General features: G+C 44.2%; 2 protein-coding genes across 3 annotated transcripts in view; one reads left to right on the forward strand and one right to left on the reverse strand.

Moving 5' to 3' along the window:
• fars2 (phenylalanyl-tRNA synthetase 2, mitochondrial) overlaps positions 1-18,110 on the forward strand; it is a 141,665-nt gene that overhangs the window by 4,144 nt on the left and 119,411 nt on the right. The window lies entirely within an intron of this gene.
• On the reverse strand, positions 8,368-16,793 carry LOC147321575 (uncharacterized). 2 transcript variants are annotated; one of them, XM_086305601.1, is made up of 4 exons: positions 16,520-16,793; positions 10,103-13,066; positions 9,074-9,799; positions 8,368-8,920 (listed from the first exon to the last, which is right to left on the reverse strand). In XM_086305601.1, exon 2 carries the CDS (start codon positions 12,036-12,038, stop codon positions 10,599-10,601), a length of 1,440 nt encoding a protein of 479 aa, XP_086161727.1. In that variant the 5' UTR covers positions 12,039-13,066; positions 16,520-16,793; the 3' UTR covers positions 8,368-8,920; positions 9,074-9,799; positions 10,103-10,598. The 2 variants fall into 2 exon arrangements, with proteins under 2 accessions (XP_086161727.1, XP_086161728.1); XM_086305602.1 differs by lacking the exon at positions 16,520-16,793 and having other exon boundaries at positions 10,103-14,765.

Genomic DNA, 18,110 nt, shown 5'->3' on the forward strand with positions numbered 1-18,110 from the left:
GCGTGTGTGTGTGTGTGTGTGTGTGTGTACAGTATGATCTTTAGCAGTGGATGTGTGAAAGGTCACAGACTCATCCTGTTTGTTGATGCCCTGCTGTCTTTGAGTGGAAAGGTCAATGACACTGCTGTGTGTGTGTGTGTGTGTGTGTGTGTGTGTGTGTGTGTGTGTGTGTGTGTTCATGCTGATGTGTTAGTTTGTGTGTTTGTTACAAAAAGAAACAGCTGACGATATCGTTGGTTGTCATCTCTGTATTTTTAGTCCGCTGTGTGAGTTTACGTGGGTGTCTGTGTGTGCGTGTCCTGTACGGTGGTCTTTTGGAGCGAGCTGATTGGCCCCTGACTGCACGTTGTGGTGTTTTGGGCAGAACGTGACGCGTCGACCTGGAGCAGCTCTTCGCCCTCCTGCTGCTTCTGAAACGTTCATGAATCTTTGTTCTGATTCGAGCTCAGACGTTCAGACCCAGAAGCAGCGTCTCCTCCAAACAGGCAGTGAAAGAAAGTTTTGGATTTGCCTTGAAAATCCTGACTTTCCATGATTTGCCTGATAAATTAGCTGCTTTCAGCTGGTCTGAAACACAGACTGTTGAATCTCTGAGGCGATGGAGGAGGAGAGTGAAGGTCCTCGCCGTGGCGCCGACTGATGGACGGCTCAGCAGGAGCTCAATAATGAATGCTTGGACGTCGGTCTTCTCTACTGAGGTCGGAGGTCAGCGGTCAGGACAGGTGGAGTGAAACTGTGTTGTGACCGCAGGCCTGGTTGTTTCTGCTGAATGTCGTCCTCGTGCTGAGTGTTTCCAGGACCGAGGCTTTGATGTCTGAAACCAGAAACTCGGCCTGGGTCTCCACACCACGCACCGAGCAGCAGCGTGGCGCCCACACATTACATGCGTTCATTCCCATCTTCAATAAGCATGAAGCAATAATCCTGAGCAAAAAGAAACTCCGGAGCACTGATGGGTGCAAATATAAATGCAAAAAGCATGAATTTTAAAGGTGTGCAAACTTTCTGCAGACTTTGGGAGAAGTTCGTTTGGTGATCAGGCAGGCGTGCAATCCTCGCCTCAGGCCTAACAAAGCTGTCTGCGTGGTGCTGCGAGCCGCTGAGAGCGGAGGAACTCCTCGCTGAGTCCGTATGAGTTTGTTTGAACTGTCGGCCGCTTCGCTCTCACCTTGAATCACGCTGTGAGCTGCAGATTGAGTTTTCACTCTCCGGCTGCTTTCTGCCTGGCGGATCAAGGCCCCCGACGTTCCTCCCATCGATCGCTTCCTCCCCCGTTCAGAGCGGCGGAAGAATCCGTCTCGGACACATCAGCCCGTGACCCGAAACTGATCACTTCCAATCCACCCACCCACCCCTCCATCCATCCATCACCTCCACTCCTCAGGCCTCCTCCTCTGCACCTGCAGCCTGAAGCAGCTGGACAGGTGTGTGTGTGTGCGTCCTGCATCCACTGCGAGTGTTTTCTCTTCATTTTTATCGACAATAAAAAGAAAATAAGAGAAAAACCCAGACTGCACCCAAACACATCAGCGGCTTAACTAATGATGTGAGCTGACATTTAGCCAAAGTGCTGAATAAAACATGAGCGGCTCACAATTTAAAACGACTGAATGTGATAGAGAAACTACTTTCCAAATTTCCTGAATGTCATTCCAGGCATTAAGTGCAACAACATCGGGCCTTTGCATTTATTTCTGAATGAATATTTTATGGCTCTGACCTCCGTCGCGCTGCACGCAGACACATTTACGGCGCCGGCTTTCCTGGGATTTGGCTGTATTTGCTGTGTTTAATGTCACACTCGGGCTGCGGGGATTGAAGCGAGTGCGGCCGATGTAAACAAACCCGATCTCTGCTTTAATTGGCAGAAAAACTGGAAGTAAGCGTCAGAACGAGGTGATGCTTTGAAGTGTCGGTGAGAAGCTGGAGAAAGTCCAAATCAAAGGGCTGCAGGAAGTGGACTGAAGGGAACATCTGCGGCGATGATTCACACTTTATTCATGATGATAAGTTCCTCACACGGTCGGGACACACAGGAGACCGATCCACGGCAGCGGGATTAGGCGTGGGTTTAGTTCGAGCTGACGCTCTGTTAGCCTGCTGTGGTTAATGATGAGAGCACAGATGTTAGCATCGAAGCTTAAAATGTACAAACTAACAATAAGTTTCCTTTTTTTACTCCTGAAAACATTTCAGCCAGTTTATTAGTGAAAAACAACCAGTTCCTCTAATGTCCACTTGAGGCAGACTGCAAAAAGTTTGCATTATTAGGGGCGTGGCCTCTTTGACTGACAGGTGGCTGTAGCTGCTAGCTGTCTGCTAGGCTTCACCTCAGCTAACTGAAGTGGACCGCTGGAGTGTGTTTGCGCTGTTATTGGTCGGTTATCTGACCAATAGCATGGCTGCTGTACTAACAGATGATCTTGAACCAGAGGAGCCGCCCTCTGCTGGTCATTAGAAAGACTGCAGCTTTGACACTTCAGTGTTAGCTTCACTCTTAAGGCACAGAAGATGCAGGCGTCTCTTTGTATGTACACAGCAGAAAGAGTAATAAAGAGTTTAATGGAGAGAATATTGGAAACCTTTGATCCGTAAGGCAAACATGTGGACGACTACACCGTGGACCCACACATGATACTGCAACTTAGGGCTGCACGATTTTGCATAAAATGAGAATCACGATTTTTTGGCTTAGAATTGAGATCACGATTCTCTCACGATTTTCTTTTCCAGTATAAATATTTATTGCACTTATTAACTGCACATCAACTTCGTAACAGTTGAGACTGAACATAAAAACAATAAATAAACATAAAAACAACAAATGTCTCACGTGTAGTCGTTGCTGAAAAATGTTGTACTGCTTGAAATTCCGTCTCCACCGTTGCTCGACGCTGCATGTATAGAGCAGGTAGTGCAACAATAGAAAAATAGTTGCGGGACGGCACTGTGCAGCGTTTGTCTAGGGTGTTGATCATTTTCCTAAATCCCTCGTTTTGCACAGTGTTGATGGAGCCATATCTTTGGTCAGGTGATAAGTGATAGCCTCCGTAATGTCTTTGTGCCTGCGGGAGTTCGACGGGTATAGAGAAGCGCTGTATAAGGTTCCCGTTATTGATGTTTGGGTGGTTGACCGGGACGGATTTTCTCCTGTCACTTTCTCGTCATCCCTGACGTGCTCTCCGTTGTTTTTTCCTGCTAATTTTAGCATCACACAGCACAGCTTGTGTATCACGTGGTATAAGGCTCCGCCCTTGTCATTTGTTGAGCAGGACGAGTGAGCGCTTGTTTTCATGCAGAGAACGTCCCGGATCAAAATGCGGTACAATCGTCGTCGTCTTTTTTTTTTTTTTTTTAAATCATTGTCATTTGGAAATGAGATCGCGATTTTCTAACGATTAATCGTGCAGCTCTACTGCAACTCTAATTGAAAAGGCTCGTGAGGTTTCTTTGGTTTCATTTTAATGTCAGTGTTTATCAAAGTTGTGGTGTTTAAGTATGGGACGGAGCATATTTGGCAGGTTTGTGGAGTAAATGTTCAGTACCAGCTGAATTCAAACCCGGGCACGTCTCTGCCGCTGTGACGGCGCTCTTGAGTTGGGTGAAACCCAGCACTGAGTGTTTTTTCACTCACACATTCAGAGAAATATGAAGGCATGAGGTCCGTCTGTGTGAGTCTAAATGAACCCAGCTGGCTGCTTCCCTCCATCCTTCAGCGATGGAGGGAGGAGAGGAGACCAGAGCCGCAGCCTTCATTAGCTTTCATTAATAACACGGGGGCCATCCACATCCAGCTCGCTGCCTTCGCTGGTAATTACCATCCATCGTAGATTTCAGCCGGGGAGACATCGCCTCTGGGTCTCAGAGCGGCTGACTCTGTTTGCTGGGCCGCTGTTTGCTCCCAGAGAATACGTTTGGGAAATGAAAACAGGTTTCCTAAACGGAGCAAACCATAGTCCATTAATGCAGGATGCGATGTAGCGGCAGGTTTTGTTCCTGATCCGAGGTCTGAGGAATCTGAGGTGATATCCAGGTGTTTTTGTCTTTCCTACAAACTACAGCACCATCACTGCCGCTGGCCAATCACGTCGCTGTGATGTAATAACTTTGCAACTTGTGTAAAAAGAGGGAGAAGTTTGATCTCAGGGATTCTGGCAGAAACACTTCGGTCTGTCAGGTGAGGCAGCAGGTAGTGTTGGACGAACGGATCAGACTTTCACCTGGGAGGGTGGGGTTTGAGTCCTGAGAGATGCAGAAAGCCACTCATCATTGGTTATTTTTAGTTGACTTGATTGATTAGATTTGAATTCTTTCAGCTGCAGTTTGGTTGGATTTAGGAAGCTTCTAACAGGAACACAGTCGGGTGGTGAAAGGAGATCTTTGGGAGTCTCCTTTATGCTGATGACTCGCCGTCGTCAGTCTGTGGATGCAGGGTCTTCCATCACTGAGACATCCATCTTCACTGGACGAAATTCAGCCTGTGGTGCTGATGTTGTGGGGCCGTCCTGGGTGACACGCCTCTGCAGCGCCATGTGGAGGGCGAGGGCGGGACTCCTGTTGTGTCCGTGGTGACGTTTTCTCCTGAAAATCCCAATTGTTTTCAGACTTTAGTTGTCATTTTGTAATTTTGTTAAAAAAGTATTGAGAGTAAAATAACACAGAGCTCAAGCTTCAGTGAAGCTGCTGAATATCAGAATCTCAGGTTCATTTAAACCAGACTTACTGTTGTGTGAGTGTGTAAAACTCTACTCACTGGTTGCATCTCACGGTGCTGGCAGCAGGAGGTGACAGAGAAATGACACTTTGTTGATTCTGTTTGTGGTGGAGGCCATAAGTGAAGCTTTTTAAGGTAGACACAAAGGGCCATATAAAATCTGACTTAGGGCCATGATTGGCCCCCAGGCCAGACTTTGGACACGCCTGCTCTGCACAGTATTTGACTGTAGAACAAGTGAAACGGTGCCCCTCTGAACCTAGATGGTAAAACGTGGTATTACACTCTCACAGGAGCGCAGGAGGCTGAGCTTGCGTCCCTTGGTGAGGAGAAAAAAAGTCGGGCATTTAAACCAGTTATTATGGTGGAGATTTGGTGCTTTTACCAAATGATAATGTCACTAACTGAAGGCAGGCTTCATACAGAGATGAAACTGTGAACTGGCACTGTGGGATTTGGTGCTAGAGCTCATCTTCAGTCTTTTCCTGTCCATGATTTCTGTTTGGTTCATGCTCACTGAGGTCCTGCAGGATTTAACAACCTTAAAAACTAATATCTGAGGACTGCGTGTGGGTTGGACAGACTTTTAAATCCGGCCTAAATGCTGCTGATGTGGAGAACTGGAGGAAATAAAACCCATGAAGGCATGAGGACGGTTTCTTCTAACTTTGCAGCTTTTCTGTTGGACTGCATTCAGCCACATGTGGTAATCAGCCAGCACCACGGGCTGCAGTCATAGGTTACTGGGAGAGACTGTGGTGGTTTGTGGCCTGGTCTGTTGTGTTGCACACTGAACACTGTTTGTGTATCTGCGGCACATACAGCACAGTCTGCTGCTTGTTTTGAACACTGCAGATGCTTCATCCTGTGAGCTCTCTTTAAGAGCCGTGTGGAGCAGTGGATCAGCGCTTTACACAAACAACCAATCAGCATGTGTTTTGTGGCGTTACTGATGCATCCCTGCAGTGTAAATTCTGGTTTTGGTCTCCACCAGGCTGTGTCCTGCAGCTCTTCTGTGTCTCCAGCTGAGCAGGATGCACTCTGGAGTTGTTTTCCCTCTGCAGCCCAAGCAGCACCGTGAGAGTGCCGACACCATACAATAAACTGAAATTCATTATGAAGCTCGTTAGGCCGTCCAGCTCCTGCCTTATTGCTGTTAGATCTCTTCAGACCCCTCAGCACCACAGATACCTTTAGCCTTTGATGCGGCTAAACTGGTGCAGGTGTTTCAGAGAGCAGGGTGGATGGGCCGCTGAAGCTTCCCGACAGGTAACTCTGCTGTGATCTCAGATAAGCTTCAGCTGTAATCAGAAATAAAGGGATAAAACAAAAAGCGGCCCAGCAGTGCATTATGTTTTACTGCCCGCCTCTGAATTCATTAGTGCTTAATTTGAATAATAAAACAGTAAAACCTGAGCGGGTAAAAACTTGGACATCAGAGAGCTGCAGCCAAGGTGATTAACTGCTAACGGCTGTTTCCGTGGCTTCGCATTAGAATTAGCGCGTGTGCAGCTCGTTCATGGACGTGTGAAGCAGCGGCTCTGGATCTGCTCTCAGGAGGTGGTCAAAGCTTGTATCTATGCCGGCTGTGAGCACCACCAGGGTCACAGTGTGTGAGGTCAAACATAACAGGTACAGATATTAAAGGTGGGCGTAGCTACCACGATACCTGACACTGCCACCTCTTTGGGGGGAATTATTGCAAATTTGACACACCTGATGGGAAACACTGGCATGTTCGTTTTGGCTTTAGAGGGAATCGCGCTGCTCATAATGCTGTCCCAGCTGTTTCTTTTTTCCTATTTCTTCTCATTAGCATCACTTTTCCTTTTCTTTGTTTGCCTTTCCTGTCTCTGTTGCTTTTCCTTTTCTTTTTGGTTTCTATTTAATTTCTAACGTTAAAGTTCTACTTCTATTCTCTGCTTTCTTTAATTCGTGCTTTTTTCCTTCTCTTTCCCTACTTCTTGACATTATGAAACCAAACTCGTCTTTCTAAAAACATTCAGTCCTTGAACTCATGAGTTGAGTCTTTGCATAAATTGGGGGCTCGTCCAGGATGCTCTGGATTATGTAGAGGCTGAGTTTTCCTGTCAGCTGACAGCAGGATGATTTGAAGTGGTCACTGTAATATCTTGAGCAGGTTGTGGGCTCTGAAGTGTTTTATAACCGTCCGTGGTGGAGGATGTAACTGAGGTGCACTGCATGGTCATATGGTGGTGTTGTCATCATTTCCAGCTAAAGAATCAAACTGAGGGAAGTTAAAGGCAGGAAATATCATAGAAATGAAACAGTTTGATGTCTGATGGAGAAGTTGCTCCAGATGTGGGCGTTTCCTCTTTCAGTCATTTATAGGGCTTTGGAGTTGACGTCACGCCGCAATGCATTGTGGGAGCGCGGCGCCATTTTCGGGGTCTACGAATCAAAACAAACACACTGTGTTGGAACGACGACTAGAAGAAAGATGCTTAAAAGCAGCTCAAAAGAGAATGGACTGTATAAAGACTGATTGCGTCCAGAGGCGAAGCAGCGGTACTTGCAGAAAATAGCGTGCATTGGAAATGTGGACCCGTATGAAATACGGCCGTGGAGTAGAAACCCTGAAGACCAACCGCTATTGACGTAGCCTGACATATTTTTGTATCTTATCTGTGGAGGCAGCGTGTACAAGTCGTCATTCAAGCAAAGGTAAGTCAGCTCGAGTACTGCGAGTAAAATGCGTTTGATTTCCCTGCAAACATTCAGATTAGTGCAGCATAAATTCATTTATGAGGGGAAATTACAGTGAGAACATGTGGAGGCTGTTAGAGGGATAACATAGTGAGTTCAGTGCATTGATGTGACACTGTCCTGAAGGATTGTTATTCTTTATGGTTAAAGAAATTGCAATGATTTATTCATATTTATTATAAATAATCCTAATTAAACATCTTGCTTCCATGTTTGTATCCTGTGTCACTAAAAATACATTGATTAATGACCTGCAGAATCTCATTATCATATTAAGTGATTCATAATTGTCACTTTATGCTTTCTCCATCTCTACAGTGATGACATCCTTGCATTACATACTTTAGGTTCATTTTCTGCAGGCAGGTTTCTGACAGAGATCAGACAGATTTAGAATATAACCTGCAGCGATGGACACATAAAGAAATGAAAAATGACATGTATGTGCTAACTTTCTAAACACTTTGTTACATTTATGATAAAGTAGATAAAACACATTTATGTCGCCCTTGGCTCATTAGTTCTTGTCTTTAAATGAACTTTGTCTGTGTGTGTTTCAGGTCCTGCACTCTCAAAGACTGAATGAACCAGCATTGCAGCCATGGGTCACTGTGAGCATCACAGGGAAGGTTGAAGCCGCCCACTGCACCTGTAAGGCCGGAGTCGCAGAGACCTGCACCCACGTCGCTGCTCTTCTGTTTAAAGTAGAAGCAACAGTGTTGATCGTGGCACAAGGACTGTTACAGATGAACCTGCATACTGGGTTTTGCTGGGTAATGTGACCAAGATACAGCCAGAGGTTGGCCATAAGATAGACTTCTCCTCTTCAGCTGCCCAAAAAAAGGCTCTTGATCAAAACATAAACAGACCATCTGTAGTGACAGGTAAAAGGAGCCGTCCTCAAAAAAGAAAAATCCCACCTGCTACTGTGGAGGAGTTGTCACTGCTATAATGCCATAATGTTTTATCTAGGGGTCTAGATTTATGCCTGTAGTGCACTGCCATGTAAATAATTTGCATTTACTGAATATGTACTGACTGAGTCCCACTGTTCAAAAGTTGAATAAAGAAACAAACTAATTTTTGCCCTTTTTTTATTTATTTATTAAAACCACCTTATAGATCATCACATCTGTTACAATGATGATGTCATTTATAGTTTACAAATGACAAAATGTTCACACAAAATCATGAGTGTTTACATGATATCACCCACTACTAACACGACTTTATTTACTGTATCTTTTGAAAAAATACAGCAATTTTAACAGCACAAGACTTAAGAATATTTAACAGGAGCAAGTTTCATTTTTCCCTGGTTTTATTATCACACTGTGCACTGTCTTATCCAGGAGGGTCACCTCTTCACCCTCACATGGAAGAAGTAATCTGATTGGCATGGTGGTTTGTTTGAAGCAGGTCCCTTGTGTAGCGCTGGAACCCAGTCACGATGTTTCACCCATTTCATCGTCTGGTTTGCTGCAATAATGCCAAATAATTAGCAACTCTATAAATAGAAGGTAGTTCTGCAAAATCACTCATTAGGATGTTTGTTCTAATTTGCTATGAGCTCAGAGCGCATCGAAAATAAAACTAATAGGCTATAAAGATATGAACATGTTTAGAACTTACCGGAATGAAAATGTCAGGAGCACCAACAGATATTTGGAGATGGAAGAGAACTGCACGTCAGCTCGTCTCACAGCTGCTATCCAGGCTGGACGCCTTCGTTTGGTAACATCGATACACGAGCTGCCTCATGTTGCTTCCAGGTTGGGAAAGAATGAAAAGAGAAAGCCTTTTCAAGCTTATTCTCTTGCCGGTCGAGTGATCGAACATTGCAGCCGAACACACAGCAAATACGAACCATGGCTGTTGTGTGTGCCTTCGCTCCTTTTTCGCTTGCGCTTTGTTTTGACCCCGAAAATGGCGGATCAGGCCAAAATCCTTTCCACGCCCACCCCCGTGACATCACGCTCCAAAGCCCTATACCAGCCTGCTCTGCTTTGGTTGGATTTTGGCTGAATTTTCAGCAGGATGATGAAAAGTTTCCACTGATGCTCACAAACGTCATATTTCTGCTACATCAGTGTGTTTCCTCCATTCAAAGAGTGGGAATGCTTAAAAACGGTTAGAACAGAAGTTAATGGGAAAGCTGTCGACTGAAAATGACGATTGATCCTGTTATTTCACGACACCTTCTGCTGCCTTTCACACTGCAAACACACACACTTCACCAGCAGGTGTGTTTCTGTGCTGGTTTTCCTCTTTAAAACTCCTCTGTGTCCATCCTCCCTCACATCCATCGCTCCGTCGAGCTCAGAAGACCTCGCCATCATTCAAGTCTCTGAATCTGAACTACTAAATCTCCATTTGCACTATTTGCCTATTTGCACTACACTGCCTGGTTACACTCAATGTCACTTACCCATTATATTGTATATTATATAGCTTTCTTGTTATATGTAAAATTGTATTTATTTAAATTTTTACTTTTTAATTATTTTACTTGCATTTTTAATCACTTTTATATTTAAATATATTTAAATGTTCATTTGCTATTTATCTAGGGATTGAAGAGTAACGCAATTTCTATTCTCCGTATGTCCTGTACATGTGGCAGAATCGACAAATAAAGTTGACTTTGACTTTGACTTTGACTTACATTACCCAGAAGGCCAATCTTCTTCCATGCCGGTGTTGATGGGATTGTAAATGGGGTCATACCCCAGGTGTACGTCTGTAACTGCTTTAGTGGAGCTGCTCGCTAACATCAGAGTGCATTGATGTAATGATGTTAGCGTGCTGCAGGTCGCCAGTGGGCGGAGACTATGGATGTGGAGGAAAATGACTTGACTCAGAGAGAATCAGATTGGAGGGATTTGGGAATTGGTTGGCAGCTGCAGCGCAGCATCAGTGCAGCATTCAATTCAATTTTCTTTATATAGCGCCAAATCACAACAAAAGTCGCCTCAAGGCGCTTCATAGGTACAGAGAAAAACCCAACAGTCGAGCATCAGTACTCGAAGTAAAAGTGAGCGAAGCGTTTCCTCCCAGATGCTCCTGAAAGGAAACACAGCAACAGGAAGCTGAAGGTGGAGCCAAATGAACAAATCCAGCCCTCCTCATCCACCTCTGCCCTAAAGAAATGGAAGAGTCAGGCATCGCTTTGTAGCTCGTAGTTGGTCGCTAATGGACTAGTCAGACTCTGGTTGCCAAGGTAACCGGAGCCTGAATCGTCCATTAGTTTTCTTTTCTTCCTTTCTTTGCTTCCTTTTCTTTGCTTCCTTTTCTTTGCTTCCTTTCCGCTTTCCTTTTCTTTGCTTCCTTTTCTTTGCTTCCTTTCTGCTTTCCTTTTCTTTGCTTCCTTTTCTTTGCTTCCTTTCTTTGTTTCCTTTTCTTTGCTTCCTTTCCGCTTTCCTTTCCTTTGCTTCCTTTTCTTTGCTTCCTTTCCACTTTCCTTTTCTTTGCTTCCCTTTCTTTGCTTCCTTTCCACTTTCCTTTTCTTTGCTTCCTTTTCTTTGCTTCCTTTTCTTTGCTTCCTTTCTGCTTTCCTTTTCTTTGCTTCCTTTTTTTTTGCTTCCTTTTTCTTGCTTCCTTTTTCTTGCTTCCTTTCTGCTTTCCTTTTCTTTGCTTCCTTTTCTTTGCTTCCTTTCCGCTTTCCTTTTCTTTGCTTCCTTTTCTTTGCTTCCTTTTTCTTGCTTCCTTTTTCTTGCTTCCTTTCCACTTTCCTTTTCTTTGCTTGCTTTTCTTTGCTTCCTTTCCACTTTCCTTTTCTTTGCTTCCTTTTCTTTGCTTGCTTTTCTTTGCTTCCTTTCCACTTTCCTTTTCTTTGCTTCCTTTTCTTTACTTCCTTTTCTTTGCTTCCTTTCCGCTTTCCTTTTCTTTGCTTCCTTTTCTTTGCTTCCTTTTTTTTGCTTCCTTTTTCTTGCTTCCTTTCTGCTTTCCTTTTCTTTGCTTCCTTTTCTTTGCTTCCTTTCCGCTTTCCTTTTCTTTGCTTCCATTTCTTTGCTTGCTTTTCTTTGCTTGCTTTTCTTTGCTTCCTTTCCACTTTCCTTTTCTTTGCTTCCTTTTCTTTACTTCCTTTTCTTTGCTTCCTTTCCGCTTTCCTTTTCTTTGCTTCCTTTCCGCTTTCCTTTTCTTTGCTTCCTTTTTTTTGCTTCCTTTTTCTTGCTTCCTTTTTCTTGCTTCCTTTCTGCTTTCCTTTTCTTTGCTTCCTTTTCTTTGCTTCCTTTTTCTTGCTTCCTTTCCGCTTTCTTTTTCTTTGCTTCCTTTTCTTTGCTTCCTTTTTTTTGCTTCCTTTTTCTTGCTTCCTTTCCGCTTTCCTTTTCTTTGCTTCCTTTTCTTTGCTTCCTTTCCACTTTCCTTTTCTTTGCTTCCTTTTCTTTGCTTCCCTTTCTTTGCTTCCATTCCGCTTTCCTTTTCTTTGCTTCCTTTTCTTTGCTTCCCTTTCCACTTTCCTTTTCTTTGCTTCCTTTCCACTTTCCTTTTCTTTGCTTCCCTTTCTTTGCTTCCCTTTCTTTGCTTCCTTTCCGCTTTCCTTTTCTTTGCTTCCCTTTCTTTGCTTCCATTCCGCTTTCCTTTTCTTTGCTTCCATTCCGCTTTCCTTCCTTTCTGCTTTCCTTTTCTTTGCTTCCTTTCTGCTTTCCTTTTCCTTGCTTCCTTTCTGCTTTCCTTTTCTTTGCTTCCTTTTCTTTGCTTCCTTTTTTTTGCTTCCTTTCCACTTTCCTTTTCTTTGCTTCCTTCCTTCCCTTTCCTTCCTTTCTGCTTTCCTGTCCTTGCTGCCTTGCCTCCTCCTGTATCAGCTGGCAGATATTGTGCCAACATACCTCTGAGCAGGAGTTTAGGTGTTGGTGCGGGTGCCATCCAGCTCCTCTGCCACCATCACTGTTAGTAGCGTGTGGTGAGCTCGAGGCAGCAGGCACAGTCGCTCCGACTCGAGTAATGACCCGGCCTGGTATGCTAACTGTATTAGCGATGGGGAGCGTTAGCATTTGTTCTGCTGTCAGAGAGGACAAATTAGCTGCTGGGCTAATTTTTGTGAGGTGAGGGGAGATACAGAGGTGTGTGTGTGTGTGTGTGTGTGTGTGTGTGCGTGTGCGTGTGTCTGTGTCTGTGTGTGTGTGTGTGTGTGTGTGAGAGAGAGAGATAATCCTTTTCTCTCCAAATATCACCCAGGATGTCAAATTGATTTCTCTGGCATGTCTGTGTGTACAGCTTCCCTGCTCTCTCTCTCTGTGTGTGTGTGTGTGTGTGTGTGTGTGTGTGTGCGTGTGTGTGTGTGTGTGTGTGTGTGTCCTCCATCTGTTCAATAAAGTCCTTCCTGAACCTGCTGAGCCCAGCAGACCTTACAGTCTCACACACACACACACACTCGCTTTGTTATATAATATGTGAAGTGCTTCCTGGACTCCCATCGTGGCCTCTGACACACCGGGACGATGCTCGTCCTCGGCTTTGTGCAGATTCTAAACACGAGTCTGCGTTTTCCTGCTGTTGTCCTCGCACCGCTCGTCGGGACTCGCTCGCTTCCCTTCATCTGAATCCATGTTTTATGACCTGCGAGGCCTCGTGGGTCTCTGAAAGTGAGCGCCGGCTCCGTCCTGATCCGAGCACTTGGTAAAACTGTGAAAATAAAACATTCAGGCGCTAATAAGGAGGCAGCGAAGTGTGTCAGGCTCTCTGAGGGCCTGACACGAGATTACAGGAGAATATAAAAGAGCCCGAGTGGCTCTGTGACGCTGCTGCTGCTGTGCTCAGTCTCTTCGTGGCTGCAGGCTGACGACGGCTGTTTTACCAGAGCCTCATAATGTTTCATATTAGCAGCGTGTCTGTGAGGAGCAACACAAGACACATAAACATGATCACCACACAGCACACTCAGAGTTATAGATGCTGTTGTTTGATCCATCAGTGTGGAAGCTGATTTCAGTCTATCCACAATCACAGTGTCACAGGTGAAATTACGAACCAAACAGTGAACGTGAAAAATTTAATGCCAAATCAAATTTAGAGGATTTCCAAAATAAAATATAACACTGCAACAGGAAATGCCATGCTTTGACACAATAAGTCTAAATTACAGAATAAAACATCTGACCTGGCATGACATCGAAAGTCTACTTCTGAGATTAAAAAGTTAAACTGTTGAAACAAAATTACTAAACGAAAAGTCACGTAAGAAAAAATCTGACATTGTGAGATCATCATCATCATCATCATCATCAGTTTAAGTAAATAAGTCAACACTCCAACATAAAACTCATTGGAGAGAAAGCCAGCATCAAATCTTATTTTGAAATATCTTAACTGCGACATAAACCACGTTCTGGTGACTAAAGAAAACTCTTAATTTTGAAATAAAAAGCTGACATTACATAAGAAAAGATGAAAAAAATCATACTCTTGAAATTCTAATTGTCTCCCTTTTGATACAAAGTCAGAACATCAAAGTCATTTTTCACTGAAGAGCAAGTAACAAGATAAAAAATTGTAAAAAATTAGACAAAGTTAAAATGTAATAAAAATTCAAAAGTGCAAGATAACAGTGAAACTTCTGACTCTTAATTTGTCTTTTTTAATTAGTCATAAATCTTTGTTTTTCTTTTTTATGGAGGCAGCGTGACTCGGTGTTCAGGTGCGTCAGGTTGAAACTGTTATTGTTAAAGTTTCTTCTACACTGAACTGAAACATTAGAGCTTCATTTATTTAAAACCTTTCAAAGCCCATTTTTTAAAGGCACGCTCCCGATTGTGTAACTAATTTTAAATCCCCACATGAGCTAGTGCAATATAGTTTTTACACATGAAACCAGAGCTTACATGCATTCAGATCTGATCAGCTGTTCACAGCACTTTCTATGGTGGAAAAACGTCAGTACGAACAATCGCATTTCCACTATTACCTGTGAAAACCGGAAGTGATGTCATTCTTCATGGGAAGTGTAGTTCTTTTTCCCTGCAGAGCCTTTCAAATGTTTGCTGGTGTGTTTGACTTTGTTGGAAATACTTTATTTTGACACTGTTTTATTTTGCAAATTGTGCAGAATAATATTTTTGTTTTTCCTGCAGTTTATAAATTTCTCAAAAATGAAACTATGACGACACTCGAAATAAACCTCCTGTGGTTGGACTTTCGAACTTCTTTGCATTGACAGTTTTGAGGGACGCACCTCAGTAGGGATGTTCCTGTGGTTACTCTGGACTTAATGCATACATATTATGAAAATGTGAATTTAACGGTTGTGTTGATGTACAGCAAGTTGAAATGCTCAAAAACGTCACTGCAGCAGGTAAAAATATGAAGATAAACTCTGGTGGACTTGGGTCTGTGATGGTCTTTAAAGGGTTAATGAGTTATCAGTGAGAGTGAAAACCAGACGTGTGGTTTGTGCTCATGTGTCCTACAGTGATCAGCCCCCCCGGAGAGCAGCCCCCCTCCCTCGTTACTGCCTTCCTGATCTGTCTTTGTTGAACTACAGTCTTACGTTTGACCTGATAGATCACAGAACGGATCACACGCTCTACTTCCTCCTGAGATTCGGTCACATTTGTCGAGGCAGAGCACGCCTGCACGTGGAGGATTGTGCTGTCAGTCAGGTCGACCTGCACGTCACCTGATCAGCCTTTCATCCTCGCTCTGCCGCCAATTACCTCTCAACACGGCTCGCACCTGCCAGCCGCCGACTTCGCACGCTTCCTCCGCCGCTCTGGTTTCTACAGACGTGGCAGTTTCCAGTGAAGAACAGCCGCTGTGCATAAAGAAGATCCCGACTCGGTTTTAAAGGATCACGCCATAAGCTGGCTCTCCAGAACCAGAGAGTCAGAGTTTATCTGCAGACAGGTGGATAAAAAACAAGCTTTCGATTTCATTGGGCGCTCTGCGTTATCCTCTGTGATCTGAGCCGTTCTCAGGAACGTTCTGCTGTTCAGGAGGAACCGTGAGTCTTAAAGTCTGACTGTGGGTCTGAAGACGACATTCAAGGCAAGGAATAAGGGTCAAAAACTGCACTTCCTCTAATGTCCACTAGAGGCTCCAGCAGTGACTCGGTCCCTAAACACATTCAGAGTGTGGCTCACAGCAGTCACCTGCAGCTGCTTTATTCTAAGGTAAAACCCAACAATGCAGTCAGGGCAGCCTCTGCAAACGCTGAGGAGGAAGACGTCTGCTTTAACTGGAAGAAACCTGCAACAGAACCAGGCTCAGCGAGCGGCTTCCACCACTGACTCCATGGAAATAATGGACATAGTTAAGCCAGTGTGGGTGCCTTAAGTCTGCACTTTTTTAGTGGCCAGCAGGGGGCGACTCCTCTGGTTGTGAAAGGAGGACCAGAAGGAAATGATCCCACTGCTAAATCATGAAACACTTTCCTGGGTGGATCATAGTCAGCTCCAACACGGAGAGCAGCTTTATGAGTCAGCTAATGCTAATAATGCAGCTTTGGTGCATGAAAGACAGAGGACCAAAGATCGCTAATCAGCAATATCAACAGTAAACTACAAATCAAAGTAGGCACGTGAAGTTGGTGCCTACAGGAATAAATCCAGAAGGAAAACAAAAGGAAATAAAATGCAACATTTCCATGTAAAAAAATAAAAAAATAAGAAATAGGATGCAAAAAAGGTGAAAATTAAATTTAAAAAAAGGTAAACATTTAAGTAAAAAGTTTAGAAATTGAGTATAAAATTGGAAAAATGTAAATAAAAAAAGAGGAAAATAAAATTTAGAAATTGAAATTAAACTTAAAAAAATAGAAATGTAATAAATCCTGTAATAATCCTTCTCCACACTCTCCTGTCATCCGGTTTTAAATAACAGCAAAGAAGGCCAAACTTTTTTTATTTAAAGGGTCTGGGTGACAACAGGAATCATAATTATTCTAATCATATATTCTGTTAACTACAGCCTTTTTAGGAAGTCACTCTTTCATTTCTGTATGTTATTTATTGTTGCCGTTTCGTTCATTCTGACTTCCAACAAGCTTTGAGTGACTGAGTTTATCTGCCAACATTAAATGTGAGCAAATCAGACCTTCATCTGCGACGTGTTTCTGTTTTATGAGAATAAATGAAACATTACCGTCTCTGTCGGGGATCTGCAGCCTCCAAATGAACCGTCTTCCATTTGTCTCGTTCAGAATTTCACGGCTCGTTTTGCATTTTATTTTCATACAAACACTTTGTCTATTTACAGCCGCAGCGTGTTTTCATAAAGCTGCTGAAATGTGTCAGCGTCGTGCCAATACTGTGTAATTATCAGCGAGCAGATTCCTGCCTGCCGTCACACCCAGAGGACGCCGCCGTGTGTGGGTGACAGCTAAACGTCTGCCTCCATCAAATCCCCAAACACGGCAGATATGAATTGCAAAGCGCCGAAATTGGCTAAAAACCCCTCCCTGTGTGTGTGTGTGTGTGTGTGTCTGTGTCTGTGTGTGTGTGTGTCTGTGTCTGTGTGTGTGTGTGTGTGTCTGTGTGTGTGTGTTTGCAGCATAGTTTCAATTTCCAATTTGCAATCTTTCCAGTGTCTCCTCAGCATATGTTTACTGTATCGCAGCCAGGATTCTCACGCCTACACACTTCCTGTCTCTCTCACACACACACACACACACACACACACACACACACACACACACACACACACACACACACACACACACACACACACACTCACAGGTGGTCGGTGTTTCAGGTCGTCCTGCAGTCAGAGGTGAAGCTCCATCCAAAGTTATTTTTACCAGTGAATGTGAGAACCTGAGCGATCAGAGCGACTTTAAAGCGAGCTGCTGTCGGCGCTGAATTATTGAACGTTCTGAGGCAGAAAGCGTCAATATTACAAACACCTTTCATCTCAATTACATTTAAGCCGTACAGGTTTCTCCGCTCGCGCGGGCGGCACAGAGAGATGAGATGTTTTGTCTTGGACTCGGCTCGCCCAGGGATCCAAAGCCACGCCACGTGATTGGGTCACAAAATAATCATCATTCTGATTTTGTCTTGATTGAAATCTCTATAATTTAACATCATGTTTGACGTGAAGTGAGAATTCAGCGGTCCAGAGTTCCCAGTCTGAGGGTTCAGCAGGGGCGCCCCCTCATGTTGGTCTGTTAGCTCAGAACATTGGAACCGCCCAGTCGGTCCATGATGGCGGCAGGGAGCGCAGATGGAGACGCTGTAGCCCGTACCGCCACTGTTGTGTGTCTGATGGCTAAACGAGCCACGCCCACAGCACCGAACATGGCGCCTCTTTAAGTTGCATTTCTACGATAACCTACACATTTGAAAAGGCACCGCTTTTACTTTGAAGGCAAAGAGCACCCCCTAGCAACCAATAGAGGGTTTTGATGGTTGCAGGTAGCGGTTGCGGAACAGCTGTGTTTCCCTAGTAACCAGTGGTTACCAGGTAGATCTTGAATGGGCCTTTAGCTATCAGTTTGACACTGATTGCCAGCAACCTCCAGTAACCAGTCAAAACCAGTAAGGGAACAATACTGGCTGTTGACCAGTCTCCAGGTCTGAGGCCTAAAGCACGCCAGGACAGTAAATCATGTTCCTCCACGTGTGGCGACGCTGCAGTGCATCGTGGGTGATCATTTTTTACTTTGCATACTCCTGACAGTAATGCCTCATCTTTGTGTTTGTTGCATTCATGAACTTTAAGAAGTAGGATAATA

The sequence above is a fragment of the Aulonocara sp. 'chitande type north' Nkhata Bay genome, linkage group LG9 (genome assembly GCF_057382095.1).
Source record: "Aulonocara sp. 'chitande type north' Nkhata Bay isolate Kocher_YH1m ecotype deep benthic linkage group LG9, A_spYH_male_GT1.1, whole genome shotgun sequence".
Lineage (NCBI taxonomy): Eukaryota > Metazoa > Chordata > Actinopteri > Cichliformes > Cichlidae > Aulonocara > Aulonocara sp. 'chitande type north' Nkhata Bay.